The sequence below is a fragment of the Gastrolobium bilobum genome, unplaced genomic scaffold (genome assembly GCF_033153095.1).
Source record: "Gastrolobium bilobum isolate Gb01-03AN ecotype WA unplaced genomic scaffold, APGP_CSIRO_Gbil_v1 utg13475, whole genome shotgun sequence".
Classification (NCBI taxonomy): Eukaryota; Viridiplantae; Streptophyta; class Magnoliopsida; order Fabales; family Fabaceae; genus Gastrolobium; species Gastrolobium bilobum.
The window spans coordinates 204,749-230,492 of NW_026897014.1; the positions used below are offsets into that span (position 1 = coordinate 204,749).

Consider the following 25,744-nt stretch of genomic DNA (forward strand, 5'->3'; position numbering starts at 1 on the left):
GTTTAAATTTATAATTTAATTTCAATTTTAAATTAGAAGTAATACTATCTCTTGACTTAATAGATTTTTCTAAAACGAATTTCATAAATCAACCAATTTCTAATTTTATGACATTGATAAATTTTAAACTGATTTGGTGGGGTGCGCCAGCCAATGCAATAGTGCAACGCAAGGGCGACACGCGAGAGTCCCAGTAGCAAGCTACTGTAGCGAACCCTCCCCCTCAAAAAATAAATTTAATATCGTGTGGGCCAATGACCCACATATCAGATATTAAACTGATAAGAACAGATACTACACTTGATCTTAGCCAAAAGGCCGAGAAAGGTATGAATTGTACTGGTCAGGATTGCTTGTTTTATAGTCGAGTCTTCGGTACTTGTGCATTCAAATAGGCAATGTGGGACTCAGCGATGAGTAGTTCAACACTAACCCCAGATAGACATTCTTTCAATAGCCCAAAATGCAGTATTTATTTAAGGGTCTACCAGCAACCATCCAAGTGTAACAAATCTTGTTCAAGCCTTTAATAATGGATGCGTTCATCCATAATTAATAAAGTCAGGATAGCTACTCGGGTCAAGCTGCATAACGCTAGTAAATTTGACAAATGAGTGAATGAAAAAGGACAACATAACTACATATTGAGTCTTGAGACTACTATATTCTTGCTCTGCGTTGTAGAGCGAATCAACAATATCACTCGTCCAAAGACCAGAATCTCTCGATTGTGGCAGAGTTTGTAAAATTGTAGTCGTTACGTTTAATGTTTTGAATCTTCGAATTTTCTAGAGAAAAACCTAAGAACCCCCCGTAAAAATATTCTGCAAAGAGCTTTATAAGAAAATTGACAGAGATAATTTGATAAATATTTAGAGAAAAAATTATTGATATTGGTATAGGTTTGTGCAACTGACATTCTTAAATGGGTTACTTAGAAATTAGAAAAGCAAGAAACTTAGGAAAGAAGAAACAAACCTAAACCAGACAGTAATTGAATGTATTTAAAAGAATCCATTTACTTGATTGAGCCAGCAGCAGAGATCACGATGGCATGTCTCAGCTTGATATGTCGAGCCCTTAATAACTTTGGGGTCATGTTGCTATGCGCTCAAACGGTAGGGTGTGGTCCTTTGTTAATTATGTGATTTGAGATTTTAGAATTTTATCTTTCTGGAAATTTAGTTTTTGTTATCTTGATTCTGTATTTGATTGTAGTGTTTCTTTTGACACTATTTATAGCATATCATTAAAGCATTTCTCATTATTTGTCAATAGAATGCTGAAAGTGCATTATATCAACTTTCTAATTTTCACACGAGTTCTTTCTAATTATTTGTAGGAGGAGGTATCTTCCCCCAAGAACTTCAAAAAGTACACCCACCATTGATAGGTCGATCACTTGTTTACTTTGTTTATATTTATTATTTAACTTTATCATCATATAGAGAAATTAAAAAAAAGTGTGTAATAGTCAAAAGAACTAAATGTTAGTTAAGGGTAATATTAATGTTTAAAATTGATTTGATTATTGTCATAGATCATGAAAGAGCCAGAAATCACTATTTTACCTTGTAGTGGTAATTTTTTTAAAAAAATTGTAAATAAAATATAAGATAATGGGTGAAAATAAAAAATAGAGTTTAATGTTTGTCATTTTAAATGACACAAGTTCATTTTAGGAGAAAGATAGACACAAGGAATCAAAATTATGAAAGAGAAACTGATTGATTTTTTTAATTTAAATTTTAAATAAAAAAAATTATTATGTGTCTATCTCTCTCTTAAAATAACATAATTTTATGTCATTTAAAATGACAAATATTTTTCCCTAAAAAAATATAATAAACTGCGTTTTTATTTAACCTGATGACCCTACGAAACAAACCTAATATTGGTTGGATTGATTTAAGGGTTTATTTTTTCTGCAGTCAATGTAGATAAATTATTTACATTGAGCCCAAAACGATCGTTTTGAGACGAAAATCAAGATAATTTTATAATTATAATTTATTTTAGAGATATAATAGTCTTTCTCATTATAATTTTTTAAATTTTCAACAAAAATCTCATTTTGGAAGTGAATGTAAATAACTTATTTATATTCACTGTAGAAACATTAAAGCCTTAATTTAAATAGGGTTTAGCGGGAAAAAAAAATTTCAACCAAACTGTCAAATTTGATCCACGTAAATTTTTTTCTTATCCCGAATTCAAAGCAAATTGATCCGCGATCAACTCCGTACAAAAGTGTTTATCTTGACTTTCCGGCAACCTCATATGCACGGACACCGATACGCTCGGACACGCGTCCGACACGCAATCAACATTTGAGGGCGCGCGGTCAACTCTCCGACACGTTCTGACACGCGGTCAATATTTGAGAACACGCGGTCAATATTTGGGGATACGCTCGGACACGTTTTTTTTTTTTTAATCTTAATTTTATTTTGTTAACTAAATATAAAAGAAATAATTTATAGATTAGTTTTTTTCTGTTATGAAATTTGACATTAAAAATTAACAAAGTACGAAAAAATTATTTATATTTATATTTATGTTATGAAATTTAAATATTTGATTGGTTATATGACTTATTATGGACTCTTATATGTATTAAATATAAATTATATTATATATATTAAAAATTTTATTTAATATCAAAACGTGTCCCAACATGTCGAAATATGACATTTTTTAGAATTAACGTGTTGGCGTGTCATGTCCCGTGTCCGTGCATCAACTAGTGTAAGTGTAATTCCAATATTTTTTAAATTTCTTTTTTACATCACCATCTAAACTCGGTCCCATGGTCTAGTGGTTAGGACATTGGACTCTGAATCCAGTAACCCGAGTTCAAATCTCGGTGGGACCTTTTTTATTCATTTGATGATGGCATTTTCCAGCTGATTTTATGCTTGGTAAATATCATGTTTGCTATCAAATTTCCATGTTTAATGAAGTTTTCATTATCTATCTGTGTCAATACGTAGCATGCACTTCAAAGCCCAATGCCAGTTGCACTGAACGGATGGATTATAACCCGGGCCCAAGCTTGGATTCTAATCGAACTTGGCCATCCTAAAAAAGTACTTACCAGAGTCAGCAGATCCAAGTTGTTTACAAGGATTGACATCCTAATTTATTAATGATAAAGCGAGAAAGATGTAGGGTGGAAATTAAGGCAGTCAGCTACTAAAATGTTCGGGAATGATGAAATTGAATATGATTGCTGACGCAGAAAAAAAAATTAAGTGGCAATTCTTATTAAGTTTAAAGTACAGTAAAGTTTATAATCTTTTACTGTCTATGTTTCCTACCATTTTTTATCATTTTATATATGGAGACAAAAAAATGTTATGGTTACTGTATCTATCGTACAAAGAAGAGCACAAAATTCCACTGTACATGCGCCAGGGTCGCTGCTGATACTCTCTGAACACTGCCTGAAGGTAGCAACACAAATCCAACTGCAGAGATTTTTCATGCAATGAAGATAACAGGCAAAAGGTAACGCTTTGCTACTCTACTGAAACCAAAATTTTTCTCAAACTTCCTATGGAACACAAAGCCTCAATCAAACTTCAGTGGAAACATACTGTTAAGCTCATGAATTAACTGGAATGCAGAAGGATGAGCTGAGAGCTGGGGGCAAAACACAAACCAGATGTGGCCCAGCTGGTTTGCAGCTTATATTTGCCTCATCAATATCTGGCAAGCCAAGTAGAGGAGGACGAACATAACCAGCCACCAGTGGCATGCATAATACTGAGATAATTATCCTCGCACCTATAAGAAAAAATTTCAAATCATCAATAAAGGCATAGCATTGCAAGTAATTCCTGCAGACTATCACCTGCTGCGAAAGATGCTCCTCTCAGTTACCTAAAAAGATAATTTTCCAAACAAACTGCCAATGGATCCAAGTACCTCGTTTTGTAGAGAGAGATATATGTCCTCTTTTCCTCCCAGCTATCATCCAATTTCCAGAATTTGCATTTACCTCGTATAGCACCTCATCCTGTCAAAATTAAAAACAAAATTATAGCTTCAAATGGAATATGGGAAGAGTACATGCAAATCACACAATATTCGCAACATATTTATCTGGATTCAGGACTGAAACAACTCTTAATAAATCAGTCACTTAACCAATTTTCCTCTTCTGTTTCTCCAAGACAATACAGAGACAGAGACATGCAACGTGTTGACATCATTCTGTAAGAATAATCATGTAAGCTTTGAGGTTTGGGAAGCGTTGGAGGAATAAAATTGTTGAGGGAATAAAAGTTATTGTCTCATTTGTTACCAAAAAAAAAGGGGGAGGGGGGGGGGGGGGGGGGGGGGGGGGGGGGGGAATAAAATGCCCCCTAAAAGGTCATTCCTCCTCTTCTTTTTTTATAATTTTTTTATGAAAAGAAGAGCCTCTACTTTCTGTCCTCTCTCAATTTGTTCCAAACAAACCCAAAAGATTTCTGTCAAAACATTCACCATCCAAGATTGATTAAGCATCCTGCATTTAGATCATAAGGGGTGGCACACAAAGGAAGTATTGTATCGTCATCACTTTGCTATGAAACAAGAAATAAAATTACACGCATAAATATGTTTAAGTTGGAAGTTCAAAAACCACAATAGCAAATATACCAGAGATCTAAGATACCATAAAAATATTTAACAAGTAGCAATATTTTTGTCTCTGTTTATTGGGACTTACATTCTGCTCAGAAACTTCTTTCTCATCCAAATCCTTTAACCTTTCCACCCTCCATTGCATCTTAACTAGTTGCCCAACTGTTAGACCATCCGAAGGGAGAGGAAGGAAACCAACAGCTAGGCAAGGATCAAGCACCGGCCTTTGCAAAGTAATTACACTCCTGAAGATCAACTCCTGTCTGGCTCCATCAACTCCAGTAGATTCATTCATGACAGGAGGGTGCGCCCCGATTGTTCTATCACCAGAAATTCCATATTTGATATTTAATATACTTTCTGGTTGCTTCCTGGCTTCTGCATTTATTTTTTGTTAGAAAAAACAAATCAGTTGATTAATTGCAGAAATCAGGCTATTATAATTTTCACGGTGAATACTTCAATTGGGATATGCACAAGATTGAAACCTATGACTATGGTTGTCTACTTGTGACATGTCCATACCACAACAGAATAAATGATGTCAAAAACCAACTCGCAAAAAGCTTAGGCTATTGGGTGAAGGCACATGAATGACTTTATTATATCTCTAACAGATTTATACTATATCTCACACATCCCTTCAAGCAAGAGTTTTTTAAGCTTACACAAAAAATCACATTTTGATAAATAAGATTCAGGGTATATTTCTTTATATTCCTAATCATAATAATTGTTTTTTTAATAGTAATTATCCAGAATTTGAAGAAAAAATAGATATATTTGATACAAAATCATTATTAACTGAAATTAGTTTTTTTTTTAAGTTAATCAGTAAATTTTCCGAAAAAACAGTATCAAAGTGTGGATAATGCACAGGCTGTAATGAAAGTTTTCTAACCAGCAATTTTATGTTGAAATTCGATTTTTTTATTAGAAGAATGGGGGCAGCAAGGATCAAATTTTAAAACACTTGGTCATAGAATGTCTGATACAATGTCACGAACCAACTCCCCCCAAAACTTAAGCTATTGTGTAAAGGTTAATGAATGATTTTATTATATCTCTAACAAATTTATATTATATCTAATAAATGCTTTATTATATTCATATCACCTTTATTTATTTATTTTTTTAAGAATAAAAAAAGGGTTATAAAAAATGCAATATCAAAGTAAAACATTCTTTAGACATGCTCCTCATTCTTAATAAGTAAAATCTCTTGAGGAAAAACATAATGAATAAAATGAAAAAAGTGACTATTGAGGTGGTCATATCATCAAACATCACTCACTCATCAATTGTGCCTCTGCAACAAATTAAAACTGCAAATTGCATCATTAGGGGTTAACATAGAATACAGGTTAAGACATGCAGACAACTATTTCTTGAATGTTCAGAAAGATAGATATAGAATTGGTAACTTCAAGAGAAAAAACATATTAGTAGAGTTATTGACAGCTTTGGTTTACCACAAATTATTAAACTTGAACTAGAATAAGTCAACCAATTAGAAATCTCTGAAAATGGATAGAATTACAGAAATGCACTTCCAGTTAAATGTAAAGACCCACTGGGATCTAATTGTGATTAGAAGTTCCCAACTCAGCATTGATTACATAGTAACTGTGATATTTAGGGCATTTGTCAAATTATTTGGTGTTAATATATTAAAAAGCAAAAATAACATCATTTCACTGATCTCTGGCAAAAAGCAATTACCTTCTGCATTTGTCTTGCCCAGGCAGATACTAAACAAAATTCCTGCTTTGGAAGTGGGAGATATAATTAGTGGGAAGAAGCTTGAATTTGGTCTACCCTCAGTTTGTGCAGTATGAACGAATCCATCTTGAAGATCAAGCCAAGCATCATATATGCTCAATGTAGCCTTTACTTCAGAGTGAAGTATTACCTAGAAGTCACATGAACCATCGTGTACTTTATTAAAAGAAAAAAGAACAAGATGAAGTCGTAGAAATTTTAGTGGTTAAATGCTTACACGAGAAAATATTGTTACATTTTTTTATAGATATGTACAAATCTTCAAACAACTAGAAAGTTCAAATTAACTTAGACTTTTGGTCCAATGTTGCCAATTGAATGTGAATAATGGTCCGATTAATTTTTCACTGACCTTATGGTACCATGACTCTAACATGTAAACAAAACTCAGTGCTGAAAGTGCACCTCTTTCTAATGATAGTGAGGTAAACGAAAACTCCTATAGATTAACAAAATTCAATCACATAAATATTATTCTTCTCTCTTCATACAGCAATCAAAGTGACTTCAAATGAAAAAAACCAAACATTGGGTCCTTTGTTTGGTTTTGATGATACCAAACAAGTGAATCCATGTTATCTAATAGTGTATTTCGAGTTTTAAAAGTGTGTTCCAGAATTTGGTATGTGATGGTTTGTGAAGAAGAAAATGCAAGAAACAATGAATGATCGAAGTTAAAAGCTTTGAAATTGTCATGAAGAATGAAGAACAATATATAAATCTTAAATTCATGTAAAGGGTAGATTAGATAATGTTTGTTATTGCCTTAATTTAAACTTCTTTGGAACTATGAAAAAAGAGATAGGTGGGGAAAAAATTGGATTAAGGGATAAGATAGACATAAGAGAAGAAAATGGAGATAAGAGATATAAGAAGCTAAAGATAAGAGATCGGAAAATAAAAAAAGGAGAGAAGATAAATATAAGAGATCAAAAAATTTAAAAAGGAGAAAAGATAGATATGAGAGATTAGGAAAATTTTAAAAGAGAGAAAGACAAGATAAAGATAAGAAGTTAAGATAAATAAAATAATAACAATAATAACCATTATAAAATTAATTTTAAGAGAAAGAAAAAAGGGTCTTCAACGTTCTAACTTCTAAGCAAGTTCCAAGAGACCAAGCAATCAAGGCTTAACAATATTTCTCTAATTCTACCCGTAGTTGTTAATTGTACACATTTTCTTGATTTGAGAAGCACTTTGTTGTTATTTGTTTTTTGTGGCTTAGAGGCAAGCAAAATCGCGTGTTTTAGCTATTGTCAGAGTAAACAATTGAGGAGCAATTGTAGAGACAGAATTGGGGGACTTGAATCTAGGGGTTTAGATTAGGGTGAGTTCGTCACAAGGGTAGAGCAGGTTCTATTTTATACTTGAGGTTGGTTGACTCCTGTTATAGTGGATTGATTTTTCCCAGGTATCCAATTTGGGTCCATAGTTTTTTCTCCTATTCAGCTAATGGATTTTTTTCATGTTAAAATCCGTGTTCTTTATTTTCATTGTTTCTATTTTTCTGAAGTTTTATTTGATTTCGATAAATTCAATTCACCCCCCTTGAGTTCGTCTTGGTAATAACATCCAATGCATGTATTATTTCCAATTTTGGAATAGAAAGCAAAGGAAGGGTTAGTGTTTTTTTTTTTGGTAAACAAAGGGTTAGTGTTTTAATTATACATGTTATGGTACCTTGGTTCACATTTTTTTTTTTTTAATTCATGATAATGATTATGATTAGCCTATTGTCCAAAATCAATTGTAATTAAACAATTATTAAAATAAAGACCCATACCTGCAGAAGCAGGGTACCATCATTGCATTTATCGGTAACTCGTGTGCTCACATAGAAAGGATATGTATAATGCACTGCTAGGGTCCTGGATATCAGGGTAAGAGATTATTAACTCATGACAGAGAAGAAACAGTACGGAAAAACCAGATGCATGGCACTTCCAATTCAATAGCATTTTGATCTATAAAAATGTTTAAAACATAAATGATGGAAAATGGAAAAACCTTTCAAATATCTGGTTGTGGAATGCTCCAAATTCAAGTTTAAGAGCTATTGTTCTCATTCCATCTACAATACTCTCTCTCCTTGTAGTGACTGGAAAGAATAACCAAAATAAGTACATATGGATAAATATAAAATGCACATGTATGGAGACATCAAGATTTCTATCACCATCCTAACCTGAAGATGATCCTCTGCTAAGCGTCTCACTGATGGCACGAATCAGAACCCAAAGAATAGAAGGAGTGTCACTTGCCCAATTTGGAAACTCTATTTTACCATCATGAAGAGTTAAATGTTCAAATTTTTTCTCAGAATTTACAGATCCTATTTGAGCACCACCCTTCTGCATCTGGTCATCATTATTCTGTGATACACTAGCATAGCTTTCCATCTCAATTACGTGTGACTTTTCAATCTCTAACCCCGGACCAGTGTCAATATGCAAGACTGCAGCCTTGAGGGAATACTTTACAGGTCGAACTAAAATGCCAACCCATTGGTGTTCATTTATTAACAAAGCAGATGAAACAGCAGCATCAAGATCAACCAGCGCTCTAGGTTTGAAAACCTAAAAATAGATAAATGGTATTGTTAGAAATAATATTATTTTATTATTATTAGAATAATCTAGAATAGTCTAGATTGTGGGCTTGGCCCATTAGGTCATCCCATTAGGTCTTTTTAGTCTCTATAAATAGAGAGCCTCCTTGTACAGACTTACACACTTGAATATACAATATATTTCAGATTCAATTTGGTATCAGAGCTCTCGATCTGAGGGCTCTGCTTCCGCATATATTTTTTTTTTTCGTTGTACTGCCGTGCATCATACCGGCAAACCTTTTTACCGCCGTGCATCATACCGGCAACCTTTTTCAACCCTCCGAACATTGTTAGACCCTTTTTCGATCTCAGATCGTCATCCTCCTTCATTATTTGACCAGAAAACACTGTTCACATCGCAAGAAACACTGTTCCGTCACTGTTCCGGCCACCTTTCCGGCGAGAAACCACGCGATCAGGATCCCCTCACGCCGGCGACCATTTCTGTCCAAGACCAGTCCCAAACGGCCGCCGCACGCGCCTCCACGCGCCACCACAGCTGTCTGCGCGTGGGCCTCACGCGCCACCTCTCTCCGGCGCGTGTGCACTGTTCCGGCCACCTTTTCCGACCAAACCAAGGCAGACAGGCTCGCCTCTGCCTCCTCCTTCCAGATCCAGTGACCAATCGTTGTGGGTCTCTTCCGTTCGAGGGTTTCTAGTGCAAAAGTCGCTACTTTGTTCCTTTTTCGTGTAATTTTTTACAGTTTTTTGGTTGTCTGATCGCTGTTCCTGATGGAAGGAACCAGTAAACATTCTTCCGGCATCATTTCAAGTGCTATTCCATCTATCACAACTCTGAAATTGACCGGATCTGCCACTTACAAGACCTGGTCTACCTCCGTTAAGATCTGGTTTACCGGTCAAGGCCATGACAAACATCTCACCACTAAGAAGACTGATATTTCCCAAGATCAGATGACTGAATGGGAGAAAGTTGATGCTCAGCTCCTCAGTATTCTTTGGCAATCCATTGATTCATCTCTTCTCAATATTTTCATTCCTTTTGAGACCTGCTATGATGTGTGGACGGAAGCCAAAAACCTCTACACCAATGATATTCAACAACTTTATTCCATTGTCTCCCAGATGATGGATTTGCGCAAATCACCCGAAGCTCGTATGGAAGTTTATGTTGGTAAGATTCGTTCTTTGATGCAGGAATTTTTGGCTATGTTACCTCATGCTGCGGATGCTACAGTGTACAGGACGCAAGTGGAGCGTCTCTTTACGGTTGTGACTCTCTCTGGTCTCCCTGACGGATTAGAAAGTGTTCGTGAGAACATTCTAACCAGTACTGCGATTCCCAGCATATCCCAGACCTTTCAGCGCCTTCTGAATCTTCAAGATAAGGTGGCTCCCGCACACGTCACAGCTACTAACTCTACTGCTCTCTTGTCTGATTCTGCTGCTTTAGTCTCTCGTGGTAATTGGAACAATGGTGGTCGCGGTCGTGGTCGTGGCCGCGGACAAGGCGGTCGCGGGCCCATGACTTCATATGGCCTAGGCGGGCGCGGACAGACGATGTCGTATGGACAGGGTGGCCGAGGACAAAGGCCTCGGTGTAATTATTGCCAATATCTGGGCCACATTGAAGAACGTTGTTATAGAAAGTACCTTCACTTGAAGCCACCACATATGAACTTTGCTCAAACAGATGTTGTGCCGCCCTCTACCGGATCAGTGACTATTTCCGCTGCAGACTATGAGGCCCTTCTCCAGAAGAGTTCTTCTCAGCCACCTGCTCCAGATACTGGTAATCATGTTGCTTGTTTTTCTCAATCGTCTCTTGGACCCTGGATAATAGACTCAGGTGCTACTGATCATCTTTGTGGTAATAAGGATCTTTTTACTTCCCTTACCTTTTCTAATAATCTTCCCTCTGTTACTCTTGTTGATGGCACCAAGGCTCCTGCTCGTGGCATTGGGCAAGCCAAACCAACTCCCTTCTTGACTTTAACCTCTGTTTATTACATCCCTGGCATTCCTTTTAATTTAATTTCTGTTAGTCAATTGACCCATTCTCTTTCTTGCTCTATCACCTTTTCTAAACAGTCTTTTTCTATGCAGGATCCGAGTACGGGGAAGACGATTGGAGCGGGCGGTGAGTCACGAGGTCTCTACTATCTCCATGCACCCTCTGCTCCAGTTGCATGCTCTCTCACAGAGTCTCCTGAGCTTCTCCATAGCCGTCTGGGTCATCCAAGTCTCTTGAAGCTTCAGCATATGGTTCCTTTTTTGTCAGGTCTTAAGTCTTTGAATTGTCAGTCTTGTCAGCAGGGAAAGCATACTCGTTCTTCCTTTGCTAGTAGAGTCAATAAAAGAGCTGCTGCTCCCTTTTCTATTGTTCATTCTGATATTTGGGGTCCGAGTCGGACTATGTCAGTTTTGGGTTTTCAGTATTTTGTAACCTTTATTGATGATTTCTCCCGTTGCACTTGGGTTTATTTAATGAAAAATCGTTCTGAGTTATTTTCAATTTATCAAAAGTTTTGTGCAGAAATAAAAACTCAATTTGGTGCTTCTATTCAAATCTTGCGCAGTGATAATGCAAAAGAGTATGTGTCTCTTGAATTTTCTAAATTTTTGGATACACATGGGACGATACACCAGACTACTTGTCCCCACACTCCACAACAAAATGGAGTCGCTGAACGTAAAAATAGACATCTAGTTGAAACTGCACGTACTCTTCTCATTCATATGAACGTCCCACTTCGTTTTTGGGCAGATGCTATTATCACCTCATGTTTCCTTATCAACCGCATGCCCTCTTCTGTGCTAAATAATGATGTTCCCCACAGTATTTTGTTTTCCGGAGCACCTTCTTATCCTCTGCCTTTACATATTTTTGGCTGTACTTGTTTTGTTCATGATCTTACTCCAGGTAAAGACAAGTTGACATCCAAGGCCTTCAAATGTATTTTCCTTGGGTATACCCGTTTTCAAAAAGGGTATCGTTGCTATTCACCTGATCTCAAGCGTTATATCGTTTCTGCTGATGTCACTTTCCTTGATCAGCAGCCTTTTCACTCTACTCCGTCTCCAGTGTCACAAGTTGATCAGGTCCTTCCTGATCCTTTTCTTGACTTGTCTTTACCAGCTGCAGGTGCCCCTATTCCAGAGGAGCAACCAATTACCTCCATACCTGCAGATCGTCCTCTCCTCACATACCAGCGTCGTCAGCCTGCACCTCCTCCGACTTTGCCTCTTGATGACTCATCGCCTTTTCCCGTCGGCTCTTCTCCTCCGGATCCTCCATCAGAGACTCCTCCCATTGCCCTTCGGAAAGGTATTCGATCCACTCGAAATCCTCATCCCCTTTATTCTTTCTTGAGTTATGACAGACTTCTTCTTCACAACATTTTACTTTTGTTTCTAGTCTCTCTTCTGTTTCCATCCCTAAAACCACAGGTGAAGCACTATCTCATCCAGGGTGGCGCCAGGCGATGCTTGATGAAATGCAGGCACTTCACTCTAATGGCACTTGGGATCTTGTTCGTGCTCCTCCCGGGAAGTCTGTTGTTGGTTGTCGATGGGTGTTCACAGTTAAAGTTGGTCCTGATGGCACTGTTGATCGCCTTAAAGCTCGCTTAGTGGCCAAGGGATACACACAGATCTTTGGTCTTGATTATGGGGATACCTTTTCTCCTGTTGCTAAGATGGCTTCTGTTCGCCTGTTTCTTGCCCATGCCGCCATTCATCACTGGCCTCTTCTCCAACTTGATATTAAGAATGCTTTTCTACATGGTGACTTGCAGGAAGAAGTTTATATGGAGCAACCACCAGGTTTTGTTGCTCAGGGGGAGAATTCTGGAATGATATGTAAACTTCGGAAATCTTTATATGGCCTGAAGCAATCTCCTCGGGCCTGGTTTAGCCGCTTTAGTTCAGTTGTTGAATCCTTTGGCTTAATCAGAAGCAAAGCCGATCATTCTGTCTTTTACCGGCATAGCTCTTCTGGCCAGTGCGTTTATCTCCTGGTCTATGTTGATGACATTATCATTACAGGCAGTGATCAGATCGGGATTGATCAGTTGAAAGAGCATTTATTCAATCAATTTCAAACCAAAGATCTTGGCAGACTTCGATATTTCTTGGGGATCGAAGTTGCACAGTCTAGGCGGGGCATTTCCATCTGTCAGAGGAAGTATGCACTGGATATCCTAGATGAGACTGGAATGTTAGGCTGTAAACCCATTGATACACCTATGGACCCCAATGTTAAGTTATTACCAGGACAGGGGGAGCCACTGCCAGATCCTAGTCGCTACCGCCGACTAGTTGGAAAATTGAATTATCTTACTGTGACAAGGCCAGATATCTCCTTCGCAGTGAGTGTTGCAAGTCAATTTCTTGATTCTCCCTGTGACTCCCATTGGGATGCAGTTATTAGAATTCTCCGATATATTAAAAAGGCGCCAGGAAGAGGTTTATTATATACAAATAAAGGGAGTTCAGAGATCTCTAGTTATTCAGATGCTGACTGGGCAGGTTCTCCTTCAGATAGACGATCCACCTCAGGGTATTGTGTTCTTTTCGGAGGAAATTTGATCTCTTGGAAGAGTAAGAAGCAAACTGTGGTCGCCAGATCCAGTGCGGAGGCAGAATATCGGGCAATGGCAAATGCAACCTGTGAGCTCATCTGGCTGAGACAATTGCTGAAGGAACTCCATCTCTGTGAACAAAGGCCTATGAAGCTCATTTGTGACAACCAAGCTGCTTTGCATATATCCTCTAACCCAGTCTTTCATGAGAGGACCAAGCATATAGAAATTGACTGTCATTTTGTTAGAGAAAAGATCCAGTCAAGGGAGATCGAGACAGCATTTGTCAATTCCAATGATCAACTTGCGGATGTATTCACTAAAGCTCTTAGAGGTCCCCGAATAGATCATATTTGTAACAAGCTGGGAGCTTTTGATATATACGCACCAGCTTGAGGGGGAGTGTTAGAAATAATATTATTTTATTATTATTAGAATAGTCTAGAATAGTCTAGATTGTGGGCTTGGCCCATTAGGTCTTTTTAGTCTCTATAAATAGAGAGCCTCCTTGTACAGACTTACACACTTGAATATACAATATATTTCAGATTCAATTGGTATTATTAGACAATTGACGCTAAATCTTTTTTTGTTGCTAAAAATATAAACAGCACTACTTAACACAAATGACAGATTATATTTACCAAAAACCTGTAGAAAATCAATTTAAGTTCAAGATTTGTAGGTAGAATCAAGAGGAAAACATCAAAGGAAGAGGAGTATAATATGAAAAAAGACATCCCTATCTTCTATTGAACTATCAGATTCCAGTTTTTAGTCCTGTTAGAAGAGAGGCTACCTTCAGAATGGGTTTAGCTGGCTTTTCATAACTCATAAAATCATCACTATCTGCAGGACCAACTTTCGAAAAACTGTGAGATCTAAACCTCAACTGCCCAATCTGCCCAGTAATAACTCCAAGAACATATGACCCTGGTTTCTGAGGTGGTAGATCCAAGGTAATAGTATTCCGACCAGGGTGTAACACAATAGCTGTAGGTCTCTTCAATGCCTACAATAATTTAAATAATTGAGTTACTCAGGGAGGAAATAATTAAACCATAAACTTCCCATACTGTTGTTGAAATGAGAAAAATAACATCTAACAACAAATACCTTAACACCTTCATCAGCATTAAATGTGGCCATTAATGTAAGACTGATTGAATCAAGAGTTATATCATCTGGAAAACCACTCCAAACAGTTACAGAAAGGATACCGGGATCCCTATCACATAACTCCAATGGAGGCCCAGGATTTCCAGAAAATGTTATTAATGATGATACATCAAGAGGCACAGGGTCCTTCATTTCACTATGAGCAAGACGAACAACTTCTGACTGAAAAGCTTGCCGCTCCTTGGTAAGAAATAATCCTTCATCAAGAGAAAGTAACCTCACACAAGATAGTAAGTAGCCAGCTTGATCATTAAGTATCTTTTGACACTCAGCTAAATACGGAAGGACCTCAGCCAACAAGTCCTGCCATCCTTCACCAGCATAAAGTGCGCAAACCTTCTCATATGACTTTGCAGCTTGATCGAAATGCCCATGCTTAAAGGAGACAGCAGCTATCTCACCATCAAGGACAACTCCATGTCTTTTCCACCAGGAACGATGGTAATTGTCAGCTGCACCTTTAGTTAGCTCCAAATATTTTTGCTGCCCATAACAAGAGACAGACAAATAAGAAAATTAATGAAGATGGAGTCCAAATGCCACTAGAATAGACATTCACAAACATATTTATAAGTACTTAAGATATATTCATAAGGAAGTACCAAAAAAGAAAGCTATATTCACAAGGGAAAAAGTAATAATAAAACACACAATCAGACATGGATATAAATTATGAGAAACTCTCAATAACTGATCCTTGAAAATCATTTCAATGAGCTTCTGCTATCTTTCAGCCCGTGATGATACCTCAAACTCCTCAGATGACGAGAATGATTTCAACAGTGCTGAATTTGAAATTGTTTGCTTCAAAGCATGCTCAGCAGCAATATAAATCTCAGCAAGCCTCATAGGTCGGTCAATTGAGCTATCGAAGTTCCCTGGTGAAGAATTAGTACGTGACATGGAACTTGCAGGAACTTTTTGCGGTGACATCCTCGCGGATGCATCGAAACCTGATCTGTCAGCATATAAATCAGATTGATAAAATCCCAAATCATAAAAGCAAATATAGGATTTTTAACAATTTACTGAAAATGAATCCATCTGGAACTATATATAGCATTTCCTTACCCTTCTATTGGACCCTGGCGACCATCAAACATTTCAAACGCATTTCCAGCTGAAAGTGAAGCCCGCCGTCTGTTGGCCTCGCGTAGAAGCACAGTAGGTTCAAGAGGCAGGGGTTTCCTCTGGATACCAAAGTGCTTGGTTCTAGGAGTTGTTTGGAGAATCAACTGCAGAGATATGATCACATTAGTTGAGGTAAACATACGATGGACAAAAATCTGAGGGGAAACTAAAATAATAATATTAAAACATACAACATGTGCTCAACAAATTTCATATGAAAAATTTTTCTCTTTATATTTTAAGTAAAATTATAATTCTCTTAAGGGGAATCTTGTTATAAAAGATAAGGGGAGTCCAAACAGGGGAGACCTTTACCAATGGGCTAAGTAGGAAATCCAAATCATAATAAGTGGACATATCTTAACCCAAAACCTTAAGACTCTGAGTTCAAGGGTCTTTTGCACTTATATGGTTCTTACATAGTCTATTTTTAACCAATGTGAGGCTTAATTACTTATCACTCAAACTTGAATTTCCAACAATCTCCCCTTAAATGTGAGGCCTAACCCTCAAGTATGCCCCCCCTCAACGAGTATTAATAGCCAATGAAGAATGGTGAAGTGTTGACTCCACAACAAGGGTTTGGCAAGCACAAATCTGAACACAAATCACAATTTCCAAATACTTGACCAGCCAAACCATTGACTTTGATAGCACTTGTTATGACAAACAAGGGGAGCCCAAATACTTGACCTCAACCTCTAAAGAATCAATTCAACCCAAAAGCTTAAACTATTAGGTGAGGGCCTCTTTAATGATTTATATTATACTCTAACACGGCCCCTTACAAGAGAGCCCATTGGGCTTGCAAGGTGGATGATGCATCAGGCTCAGCCTACCTGAGCTAAGAAATTCCACAAAGAAAATGGGAAGCGGCGAGGATCGAACCCAAGACATGAGGCTCTGATACTATGTAAAGAACCAATTCAACTCAAAAGTTGAATTGGCTCTTAGAGGTTTATTATACACAAATAAAGGAAATGCAGATGTGTCTAGCTATTCAGATGCTGACCGGGGAGGTTCTCCTTCAGACAGACGCTCCAGTGAAACTATAAGAAGCTGACTGGGGAGGTGTCTAGCTATTGTGTTTTCCTCGGAGGAAATTTGATCTCTTGGAAGAGTAAGAAGCAAACTGTGGTTGCCAGGTCAAGTGCAGAGGCAGAATATTGGGCAATGGAAAATGCAACCTGTGAGCTCATATGAGACAATTGCTTAAGGAACTACCTCTTTGAACAACGACCCATGAAACTCATTTGTGACAATCAAGCCGCATTGCACATATCCTCTAATCCAGTCTTTCATGAGAGGACCAAACATATAGAAATTAACTGTCACTTTGTTAGAGAGAAGATTCAGTCAGGATAGATCGAGACAACATTTATCAATTCCAGTGATCAACTAGCAGATGTTTTCACCAAGGCTCTTAGAGGTCCCCGAATAGATCATATATGTAACAAGTTGGGAGCTTATGATATATACGCACCAGCTTGAGGGGGAGTGTTAGAAATAATATTGTATTGTATTATTATTATTTATTTTATTTTTAGATTATTTGAGCTTAACCCATTAGGTCATATAACCCCTTTAAATAGAGAACTCTGATACCATGTAAAGAACCAATTCAACCAAAACCTTAAGGTTTTGGGTTGAATTGGTTATTTACACGACCAATGGGCTAAATAGAAAATCCAAACCATAATAAGTGAGGCATATCTTAATCCAAAACCTTAAGGCGTTGAATATACAGATCTTTTTCACATATATGGTCCTTACTTAATCAATTCCCAACCAATATGGAACTTAATTACTCATCACTCACCCTTGAATTTTGAACAGGGAACAAAAACAATTTTTCTTCTCTTTCTGATAAAGTAAAATATTGTATTAAGGGAGTAAAGGAAATACCAAGGAGCCTTCATCTAAGCCTTTAGTGAAATAGAATTTGTGAAAAAAGTGGAATTGAGACATTCTACATGACAACATGCCCATATGTTGTTCTTGGGTGCCTTTGGCTGGTGCAAAATGCATAGATTTTTAAGGGAAAAGCTTTCAAATCCAATAACTTGTGAGTTTTGTGGATTCCGAGAGCTCAAGATCTAATATAGATTCATTAGTGAAAATTACTTTGTACATTGAAGGAGGCCAATTGGAAGAAATCTCATGACTGTTATAAATTACATTATACAATTTTTATCTTTGGTTAGATACCATTGCTAGTAATCTCATTCATAACATTCAACTGAATCATTTAACAGAAGGAATGAAAAAACAATACTGTGATGTATTAAGGAATGAATAATTTTTTTGTTAAAATCCGTTGGGTAAAGAAATCTTCTCTGATGTCATACTCATGATTACAAGTTACCTTTTCTTTCTCAAGCACCTCTGCAGATGCATCAGCAGGAACTGAAGGCCAAACAGCTGGCTTAGGCCAAGGTAGCAAGCTGAGGGAAGCACTGCTCAAAGGAAAGAAACAGCTATCAAACTAGGAGAATGAAACCAAATGTGATGTAACAAGTCTTACATTACAAAATTAACTAACGGAATCAAAATTGACCAGATTAAGAAAATGCAAAAGATTGCTGGCCTTCCAAGTATGAAAATGTACCTGTTGACAGGACTTCTTTCTATATCACTTCCATACCCAATTAAATAAGCAAGCCTCATGAACTGCCAACATATATTAAATTCAGAAAGCAACCTAGTTAACAATTGTATGGCACACAATATCAATGTAGTCAGCAATCAACCTACCAAAGAAAATAGGGGAGGAAAAAAAGGAGGAAAAAAGATTCCTCTGATTCAACTCCATTTCCAACTCAACGGTGGATTTTGGTCACTGGAGATCTCATTTAAGAGTGAATCATCAAAATAGATATCCACTCAATAAGAGACAAAAGCATTCTACCTTAACTCTAGCTAGGGAATATAAGTCACCCAGAAGACGAAAGAACTCCTTCTCTATGTCAGGCGCCACAAGTCCATCAGTATAATTAGAAGTGGTTGCTTCAATTAAAGCCAAGCAAGCATTTATCACCCAGACTTCACGCATACAAAAAGGCAGAATACGCTGAGAAGAAACATCAAATAAAAGTCAAAATGGTACAAATAATAAAAAAAAGAATTACACAGTTCAAAACTGAAATATTTTAGTAATATACACATGTGAAGAGAACATATGAACAACAGAGAATCAAATACCTCATGCAATGCCAAAGATTTTGAGAAGCTTATTATGAACGAATAACCTCGTGATGCAACCTCAATGGGACGATTTAGCTTGAATAAGAGCTGCAAAATGACATTAAAGTAGTCAACCATAGAAAGCTAAACAAATAAGTAGTCACTAAATGTCATTGGGATCTGATTAAGCATGACTCCTTGGGATAGTAGCACAAACTAAAAATATCAATGAGAACTCAAGCAGGTAGTTCTCAAAGAGTCAATGACATTTTAAAAGAAAAAAATCTCTAAATAAGTGACTTAAGACCAAATAGATAAAACTTTAGCAACCAAGATTGGAATGTAACTTCAATCACTAATTTTTTTTTTTTCAAATGATGAAAGAACTCTTAGGGGACGTTTGGTAAAGTAGAAATTTTTTTTTATCCGGGAATATGCTGGGAAAGTGAATTTTCCAGGAATGTAACCAAAAAGTTATTTGGTAGGCCAAAATATTTCCGGGCCAATTTTCCTGTTGCTATGTTTGGTTGATTGTAAAATATTACTGGGAATGTGAACCGCATTTACAAAATTATCCTTAATTCCAAAAATTTCTCCTTTGTTTATTCAGCTTCATTTGACATGACTTCCAATGAGAAGCAAAGGACCAACCCTCGTCATGCTATGGTGGAACTTGTGAGCTTTGGAGCTGCACCTGGCCCTGTTTCTGATGCGTCAGAGGACATACAAGCAGCACTTGCCCCTGCTCCCCAATAAACGTTTCTTGGTCCCTTGAATTTTTACTTTTTCTTTGCACAAATTGCATAAACTGAGAGAGACATTATAATACCTGACATTGCCCCAATAAACGCTTCCAATGCAGTCACCACAACCCTCACATGGCTCCATGGCAATACCTCACCGCCGTCATCAGCATTCTGCTGCTGTTCCCAGCGGCGACAAGCCAAGACCAGATTCTCAAAATAAAAAATCACGTCTTTGGTCCCTTCAACCTCTCTTACTATGACATCTTCAACATGATGCCCTCTTCAGCGATCAACTTGGGCGCTCTCCAAGTCACGCCGGACAGGCCGACAACGTCTCTCTGACCAACAACTTCGGCAGAGTCCTCTTCAAGCAAAGAGAAAAGAGAGAGAGGAGGGGTATTTTGATCCGAAAATATTTGAGAAATTTTCCCATTACTTAGTAATCCAAGAATACCAGGTGGTATTCTTGGATGGTATTTTCAATCACATTTTGCACACAAATGAAAATCCTAGGAAAATCACATTCCCGGGAAAATTTTCAGAAAGAGCATACCAAACATGGGCTAATACGATTACCACCCTCACTTTCCCAGGAATCTTAAATAAAACCCTCTACCAAACACCCCCTTAAGATATATGAAAGGGACTGTTTGAGTTTATTTTTCTCTTAATATCTCTTTCACACAGTGAACACGTAAACACATTGAGAATTTTGAATCCTTTGATATATTCCTCTAAAATGGTTAGAAATACACACTTTAGGATGCACGAAATGCATTGGTTATTCTGCAGATGGTCTGATATTAAAATAATAAAGTGTGTATTGCTAAAAATAACCAATTAAAAACAGTAAAGTTTATACATCATTTATACATATGTTATTACAATAATACTATTCGTGTATAAACACAGATTTGTTCAATTTATAGATAACAGAATTAACTTTCATGTTGCACTTAAAAAGTGAAATGAAAAACTAAGGTTGGATTATGAAAAAATAATTATACCACATTTGAAACAATTAGATAACTAAAACATACAGGCAGATACACACAAAAGCAGAGCTTTCTATATGAGTATAAAAGATGGTTGCAGGCTGTTCTGTCGTGAAATTTATTTAAAGTACTTGAAGAATCAAACTCTTTCACATAGTGATTGCACAAAAGTACAAACAATGTGCACATATTGGAGCATGTGAGAGAGACAAGGAAGTATAATAATAATGATAAAACAAATGACTTTCTAAAGGCATAAAATAGACTACATTATTTTCATGCATATTATTTAATATTAATTTTAATTATATGCTAGAGGTAAAATCAGTCCTATCTGTAAAAATTAAAATGCATCTTAAGTCATATAATAATTCTACAAGTAAAGAAGTATCCGAGTTTATAAACATCAAAGAAGACAAAAAGACACATCAATTTAATTTTTCTTTACAACTAAGCTGCTAATATATGTACCATTTTTTGGGCAACAAAAGAGCTTCAACTAGGGCAAACCTTAGATTGACAGGCAAATAGATATTGTCTGAATTCAAACTCCCTAAATGAGTCCTCTTGAATAATCTGTGTCAATGCTTTGTTTCCTGGATTTAGCAATGCTGCCTGATCGTCACCATGGTCTGCTCCTCCAAAGTCTCTTTGCTTTCCGGTCATGTTAACTGCATTAATTCCAGTTTATTTGGTTCAATTTTCATTGCTCACAGGAGATCTATCTGTCTAACACGAGATCAAATGTCCCATAAAGATGTCTAAAGCACAATATTGTCAATCTAAACATCATCTTGACTACAATAGCAACAGAAAAGGAAACTAAGCGTTATGCACCTGTTTCAAGATAACAGAGTTCTAGTTCATCATATTCCCGTAAGGCATCTTCATGAAGGTGAGCCATTTCAAACATAAAAGCCAAGCTTTCCTGAGAGCACAGAATACAAATTTGTTAAAAGAAGCCATAAGCTCCTAGCATGAACTGAAGGTAAAATTAATAAAGAACAAAAAAGGTTGGGCTTTCAGAACCATTTATTGAACTCTTTAAGTCCATAATTTATAAAAGAAAAGGATCAACCTTTAGAATGAAAAAATTACAGAAGTTCCAGACTGGCATGAGGCGTTGTTCACTGAGCTTTCGTATCTCATCCTCATAAAATTGTACACGTCTATCCAGTGTATTTCTTATGCATTCCATTACCTTCAATTCCAGATCTTCCCAAAAATTTGCTTCAGGGAAATGCATATCATATTTGCAGCACCTATATTAGGATGAAGCAATAACATTAAACCATCAAAATAAGTTTTATCAATAATGCAATAAAATTAAACAACCTGTACTTCTGAAACAAATGGGAAGGAAAAACTTGAATAACCACTCATTTTTTTCCCTCAAGAGTGGTTATTATTTGAGTGTTGGTAAATATCACTCCTTACAATGTTTTTTTTTTTTCGTAATTCTACCATCAAATTCTCAACCACTCACACTTGCAATATAAACAGTTGATTCCTTAATATTTTTGAACTGTCCTTTCTGCTAAATAAGTAAAAATACAACAATGATGGTAGAATGATGCTCCTGAGAGCAACTATCTAAACTTCCAAGCTCCGCTTTTGCTTTTTATATTGCCACATCAAGTTCATAATAAAGAAACAGCATGCAATTAAATCATTGTTAATATTCCTGTACGATGACCATATGCTGTAATGTCTGTGAAAAAAGTTGACAAACCTTGAGTGGAAAAAAGAAGTCATTCAAATTTTTTTGGGGGGAAGGGGAGAGTACAATTGATGCAAGTTCTATTTTGCAAGTTTACCTTTCTCTTTTTTTGGAGCTAAACTCCACTTCGAGTTTAGCATATACTTTCTTCGCCATTTTGTTTGCCTGATCATTAGCTGGGTGGGCTTTAGATACAAATACAATAAACCATTCCCTGTCATCATTTTGGACAATTAATTTCAGGCGTGGTTTAAGGATGGTTTTGAACTCATCAAGATCCTGGGAAGAGAAAATAAGAGTTAAGCTACACAATAGATTCCATAACTGGATTAAACATTGAAATCATACACCAAAAATAATCAAAAGAGACAATTTTAAAACCCAGTAATTGATAATTTCAGATATATATTTTTCCCCACATGCTCTAGAGCTCAGCATGGCATTATGCCAGAAATATGACAACAGGATTTTTGACCAACTCCATGAAATAAAGCTCCTTACAATGGATTTTGGCATCATATTATCAATAATTACTCTTCCAGCATTTGCAGAACTTTCAAACAAGAAAAAAAGATCAGTATTGTTTTCCCCCCGAAGCAACAAAACCAGATATACATCAGGATATCTATTTACCAAACCAATAGCATTTAAAATGTAATCTTTATGTCGAACAACAATTACAAATAGAGAGGAGAAGAGCATCAATGCAGAAGCGACTATTATGGCTGTGAAGACTGCAAAAAAATTTCATAAAAGAAACAAATTCAAAAATCAGGTTTTTCCCTAATATGCCCCTTCACTATAAAGCTCTTTGGTTTTGAAGCTTGGATAAAGCATAAACCCACCATTACCTTGTGCTAAAACAATATTGTTATGCGAATGGATCAGCTAGGATCAAATTTCAGCCCACCTAATAAAAAAGACTACGCTAACATGTCAGAAACCAGTCATCCTATAGGTTGAAAAGTTAGGTGAAACCCCAAGATTGTGGCTATAACAAAGATACAATCATATATGGTGAAGGAATATTTTTTCCCCAAAAGGAAAGGGACAAGACATTACAAATTATTTCTATCAAAGGAAAACTATAAAAGTATCACTCTGTGTAATTGATGTTAGCAAATGTACTCAAATTACACATAATTCATCAACCCAATAAAAAACTTTCTTTCCACTAGCTAAGAATGGAATCAATATGCTTTGCATGATATTTACTTATGTTATAGTTCTTTCATACACTGAATATATATCAAAGCATCCATAAGAAAAAAATGAATCACAATGTAACAGAAAGCTACAAACCATGGAGAAAATCATAGTGGATCTCCTTCATCTAACCTTAGATGTTATCCAAACATTACAACTTTATTCTAGAGTCTAGAAAAGGATATCAACAGGAATTCAAGTTACCTCACAGGTAACAAGTACAACAGTTGCATACGGCTCCCGAAACCAAAACAACAACTGCTCCTGAGGGAACCGGCTACGGAGTCTTGCATCTGTAGTTAATATGAACTCGGCAGGCAATGACTCGACCAAGACAGGGTTCCGCGTCTTGTTATTCAAACTTGCCCTCTTGAATGGCAATCGTGCCTCAAAAGCAGTCTTGACAGTTGGCCATAAGTCACTCACATCCTCCACTGAGAATCATTTTGATGAAGTATCAATAGAAGCACACACAAACACACACACACACACACACATCAAGATCAGTGATAGTTATAGCTATGGTTGATCAAATTCATAAGACTATTGCCGCTTCTATGGCGACCAGTCATAGCAGTGAGGACATGTTGAGATAATTTTCGCACTTTCTTCCTCAATTTCATGAGCATGTGATCACCACAATGCAATGAAATCGTACTGTTATTACTAAGCTTGATCAATGGAGTGCATTTCATTCAGATGATTTTTATAAACGATAATTGATAATAACACAAAGCCAGAACAACATATTGCAGTGGAACCAAACTAGAAGCCCTATTCCTCGAATTTTATCAATGCTGGGAAGTTACAGATGAAAACGAATGTCGAGGGAAGAAGATCAGATCTTCGGTTGCAGAGCGATGAAACGAAAGGGAAACTACCTGAAATGACGAGGCGATCGGAGGTGTTCTTGATTGTCTGGAACTGAGCGAGGAAGTTGGCCATTGCTGGATCTGTAGAATCAGCACAGATCCATGGAAATTGGCGAGACTGAGAGTGTGCTGAGTTCGATGATCGAGTTCGAGTATGGAGTTCGGAGGTTTCGAATTGGATTCACGGCCCGCAGATCTAGTGCTTCGCGGTCTACTCAAGAAAAATATATATATAAATTTTTATATATTTAAACAATTTATTTTTCAGTTGAGATTAAAAAAAAATTGTTTGATTCGGTAATTTTACAAGGGGTTTCGGATAAACTCTTACACTTACTTTCTATTTTAAAAAAAATGTGAAGTTATCAAAAAAAAAAAAAAAAAAAAATGTGAATGTATTAATTATTGTATATGAGTTTGCATTACTGCTTTCTTAGTGAACAAATCATGTTTTTCTCTCTTTTTACAGCAGATCAGGTCAGTACAAGGTATCATTTAAAAAATAATAATAGTGACCAAAAATAGCAACTCAGTTGGTAAACAATTAACTAGATTAAAAAAGCCTTTTTGTTTTAAAAAAAAGCTTTTTAACAATGAGGAGGGATATTCTTACTACTAAAATCTTTTACTACCAACTCACTACCTATCTAATCACCATTGGATCAATATTTTCTCTTTTTTCAAAAACTTTTTAGAATTCTCTCTCTTTGATGCAATGGTGATTAGATAGATAGTAAGTTAGTAGTAAAAAAATTTGGTAGTAAAAATATCCTTCCTCTTTAACAATTGAGTGACCAAAAATAACAAAATTCAACGACATATTAACATTATGGCAGATCCAACCAATTCTCATAATTCCCATTGTTCATATAAAAGAATTGAAAATAATATTATTATAAATATAAAGTATATAGAACCCATTTTTAATAAATAAATAAATAAATGAGTGAACTTCATATATATTTTTATATATAACAAAGGAAAGCTACAAAACAAACAAACTACAAAGAAACAGTCCTAGGCACCTTACAATCCTCTAATAAAAAGTCCCTGCAACCATTTGGAGGAGAGCTGAACAAGTGAGTATCCGAGTCATTATCAACTCTGAGTTTAGCCATCCAATCAGCCACTCGATTGCCT

At 36.5% G+C, this 25,744-nt stretch overlaps 1 protein-coding gene and 2 non-coding genes across 5 annotated transcripts; 1 reads left to right on the plus strand and 2 right to left on the minus strand.

The window, feature by feature from the left end:
• Positions 1-136: 136 nt before the first annotated feature.
• Positions 137-331, minus strand: LOC133303426 (U2 spliceosomal RNA). Its single transcript, XR_009750463.1, has one exon. It is a non-coding gene; the product is annotated as a U2 spliceosomal RNA (small nuclear RNA).
• A 2,472-nt stretch (positions 332-2,803) lies between these two features.
• TRNAQ-CUG (transfer RNA glutamine (anticodon CUG)) lies at positions 2,804-2,875 on the plus strand. The gene has a single exon. It is a non-coding gene; the product is annotated as a tRNA-Gln (tRNA).
• A 384-nt stretch (positions 2,876-3,259) lies between these two features.
• Positions 3,260-24,784, minus strand: LOC133303418 (trafficking protein particle complex II-specific subunit 130 homolog). Of its 3 annotated transcripts, XM_061503331.1 has the most exons (22): positions 24,614-24,784; positions 23,937-24,166; positions 22,624-22,805; positions 21,885-22,068; positions 21,644-21,734; positions 21,317-21,477; positions 19,084-19,173; positions 18,791-18,952; positions 18,491-18,552; positions 18,248-18,338; positions 15,823-15,986; positions 15,499-15,709; positions 14,689-15,234; positions 14,372-14,584; positions 8,603-8,993; positions 8,425-8,515; positions 8,201-8,285; positions 6,355-6,544; positions 6,120-6,124; positions 4,718-4,999; positions 3,931-4,021; positions 3,260-3,789 (listed from the first exon to the last, which is right to left on the minus strand). In XM_061503331.1, the coding sequence occupies exons 1-22, from the start codon at positions 24,675-24,677 to the stop codon at positions 3,608-3,610; spliced, it is 3,768 nt and encodes a 1,255-aa protein (XP_061359315.1). In that variant the 5' UTR covers positions 24,678-24,784; the 3' UTR covers positions 3,260-3,607. The 3 variants fall into 3 exon arrangements, with proteins under 3 accessions (XP_061359315.1, XP_061359313.1, XP_061359314.1); XM_061503329.1 differs by lacking the exon at positions 6,120-6,124 and having other exon boundaries at positions 4,718-5,010; XM_061503330.1 differs by lacking the exon at positions 6,120-6,124 and having other exon boundaries at positions 4,718-5,007; positions 6,349-6,544.
• Between the last annotated feature and the right edge of the window lie 960 nt (positions 24,785-25,744).

Bases quoted from the DNA above. Each gene is read 5' to 3' on its own strand.
- LOC133303418 (XM_061503330.1), bottom strand. From the start codon at position 24,677: ATGGCCAACTTCCTCGCTCAGTTCCAGACAATCAAGAACACCTCCGAT. The intron at 22,069-22,623 runs GTAAACTTGCAA...ATCCTAATATAG, and splicing joins AGCTCCAAAAAAAGAGAAAG to GTGCTGCAAATATGATATGC. The intron at 3,790-3,930 runs GTACTTGGATCC...TTTTTCTTATAG, and splicing joins ATCTCTCTCTACAAAACGAG to GTGCGAGGATAATTATCTCA.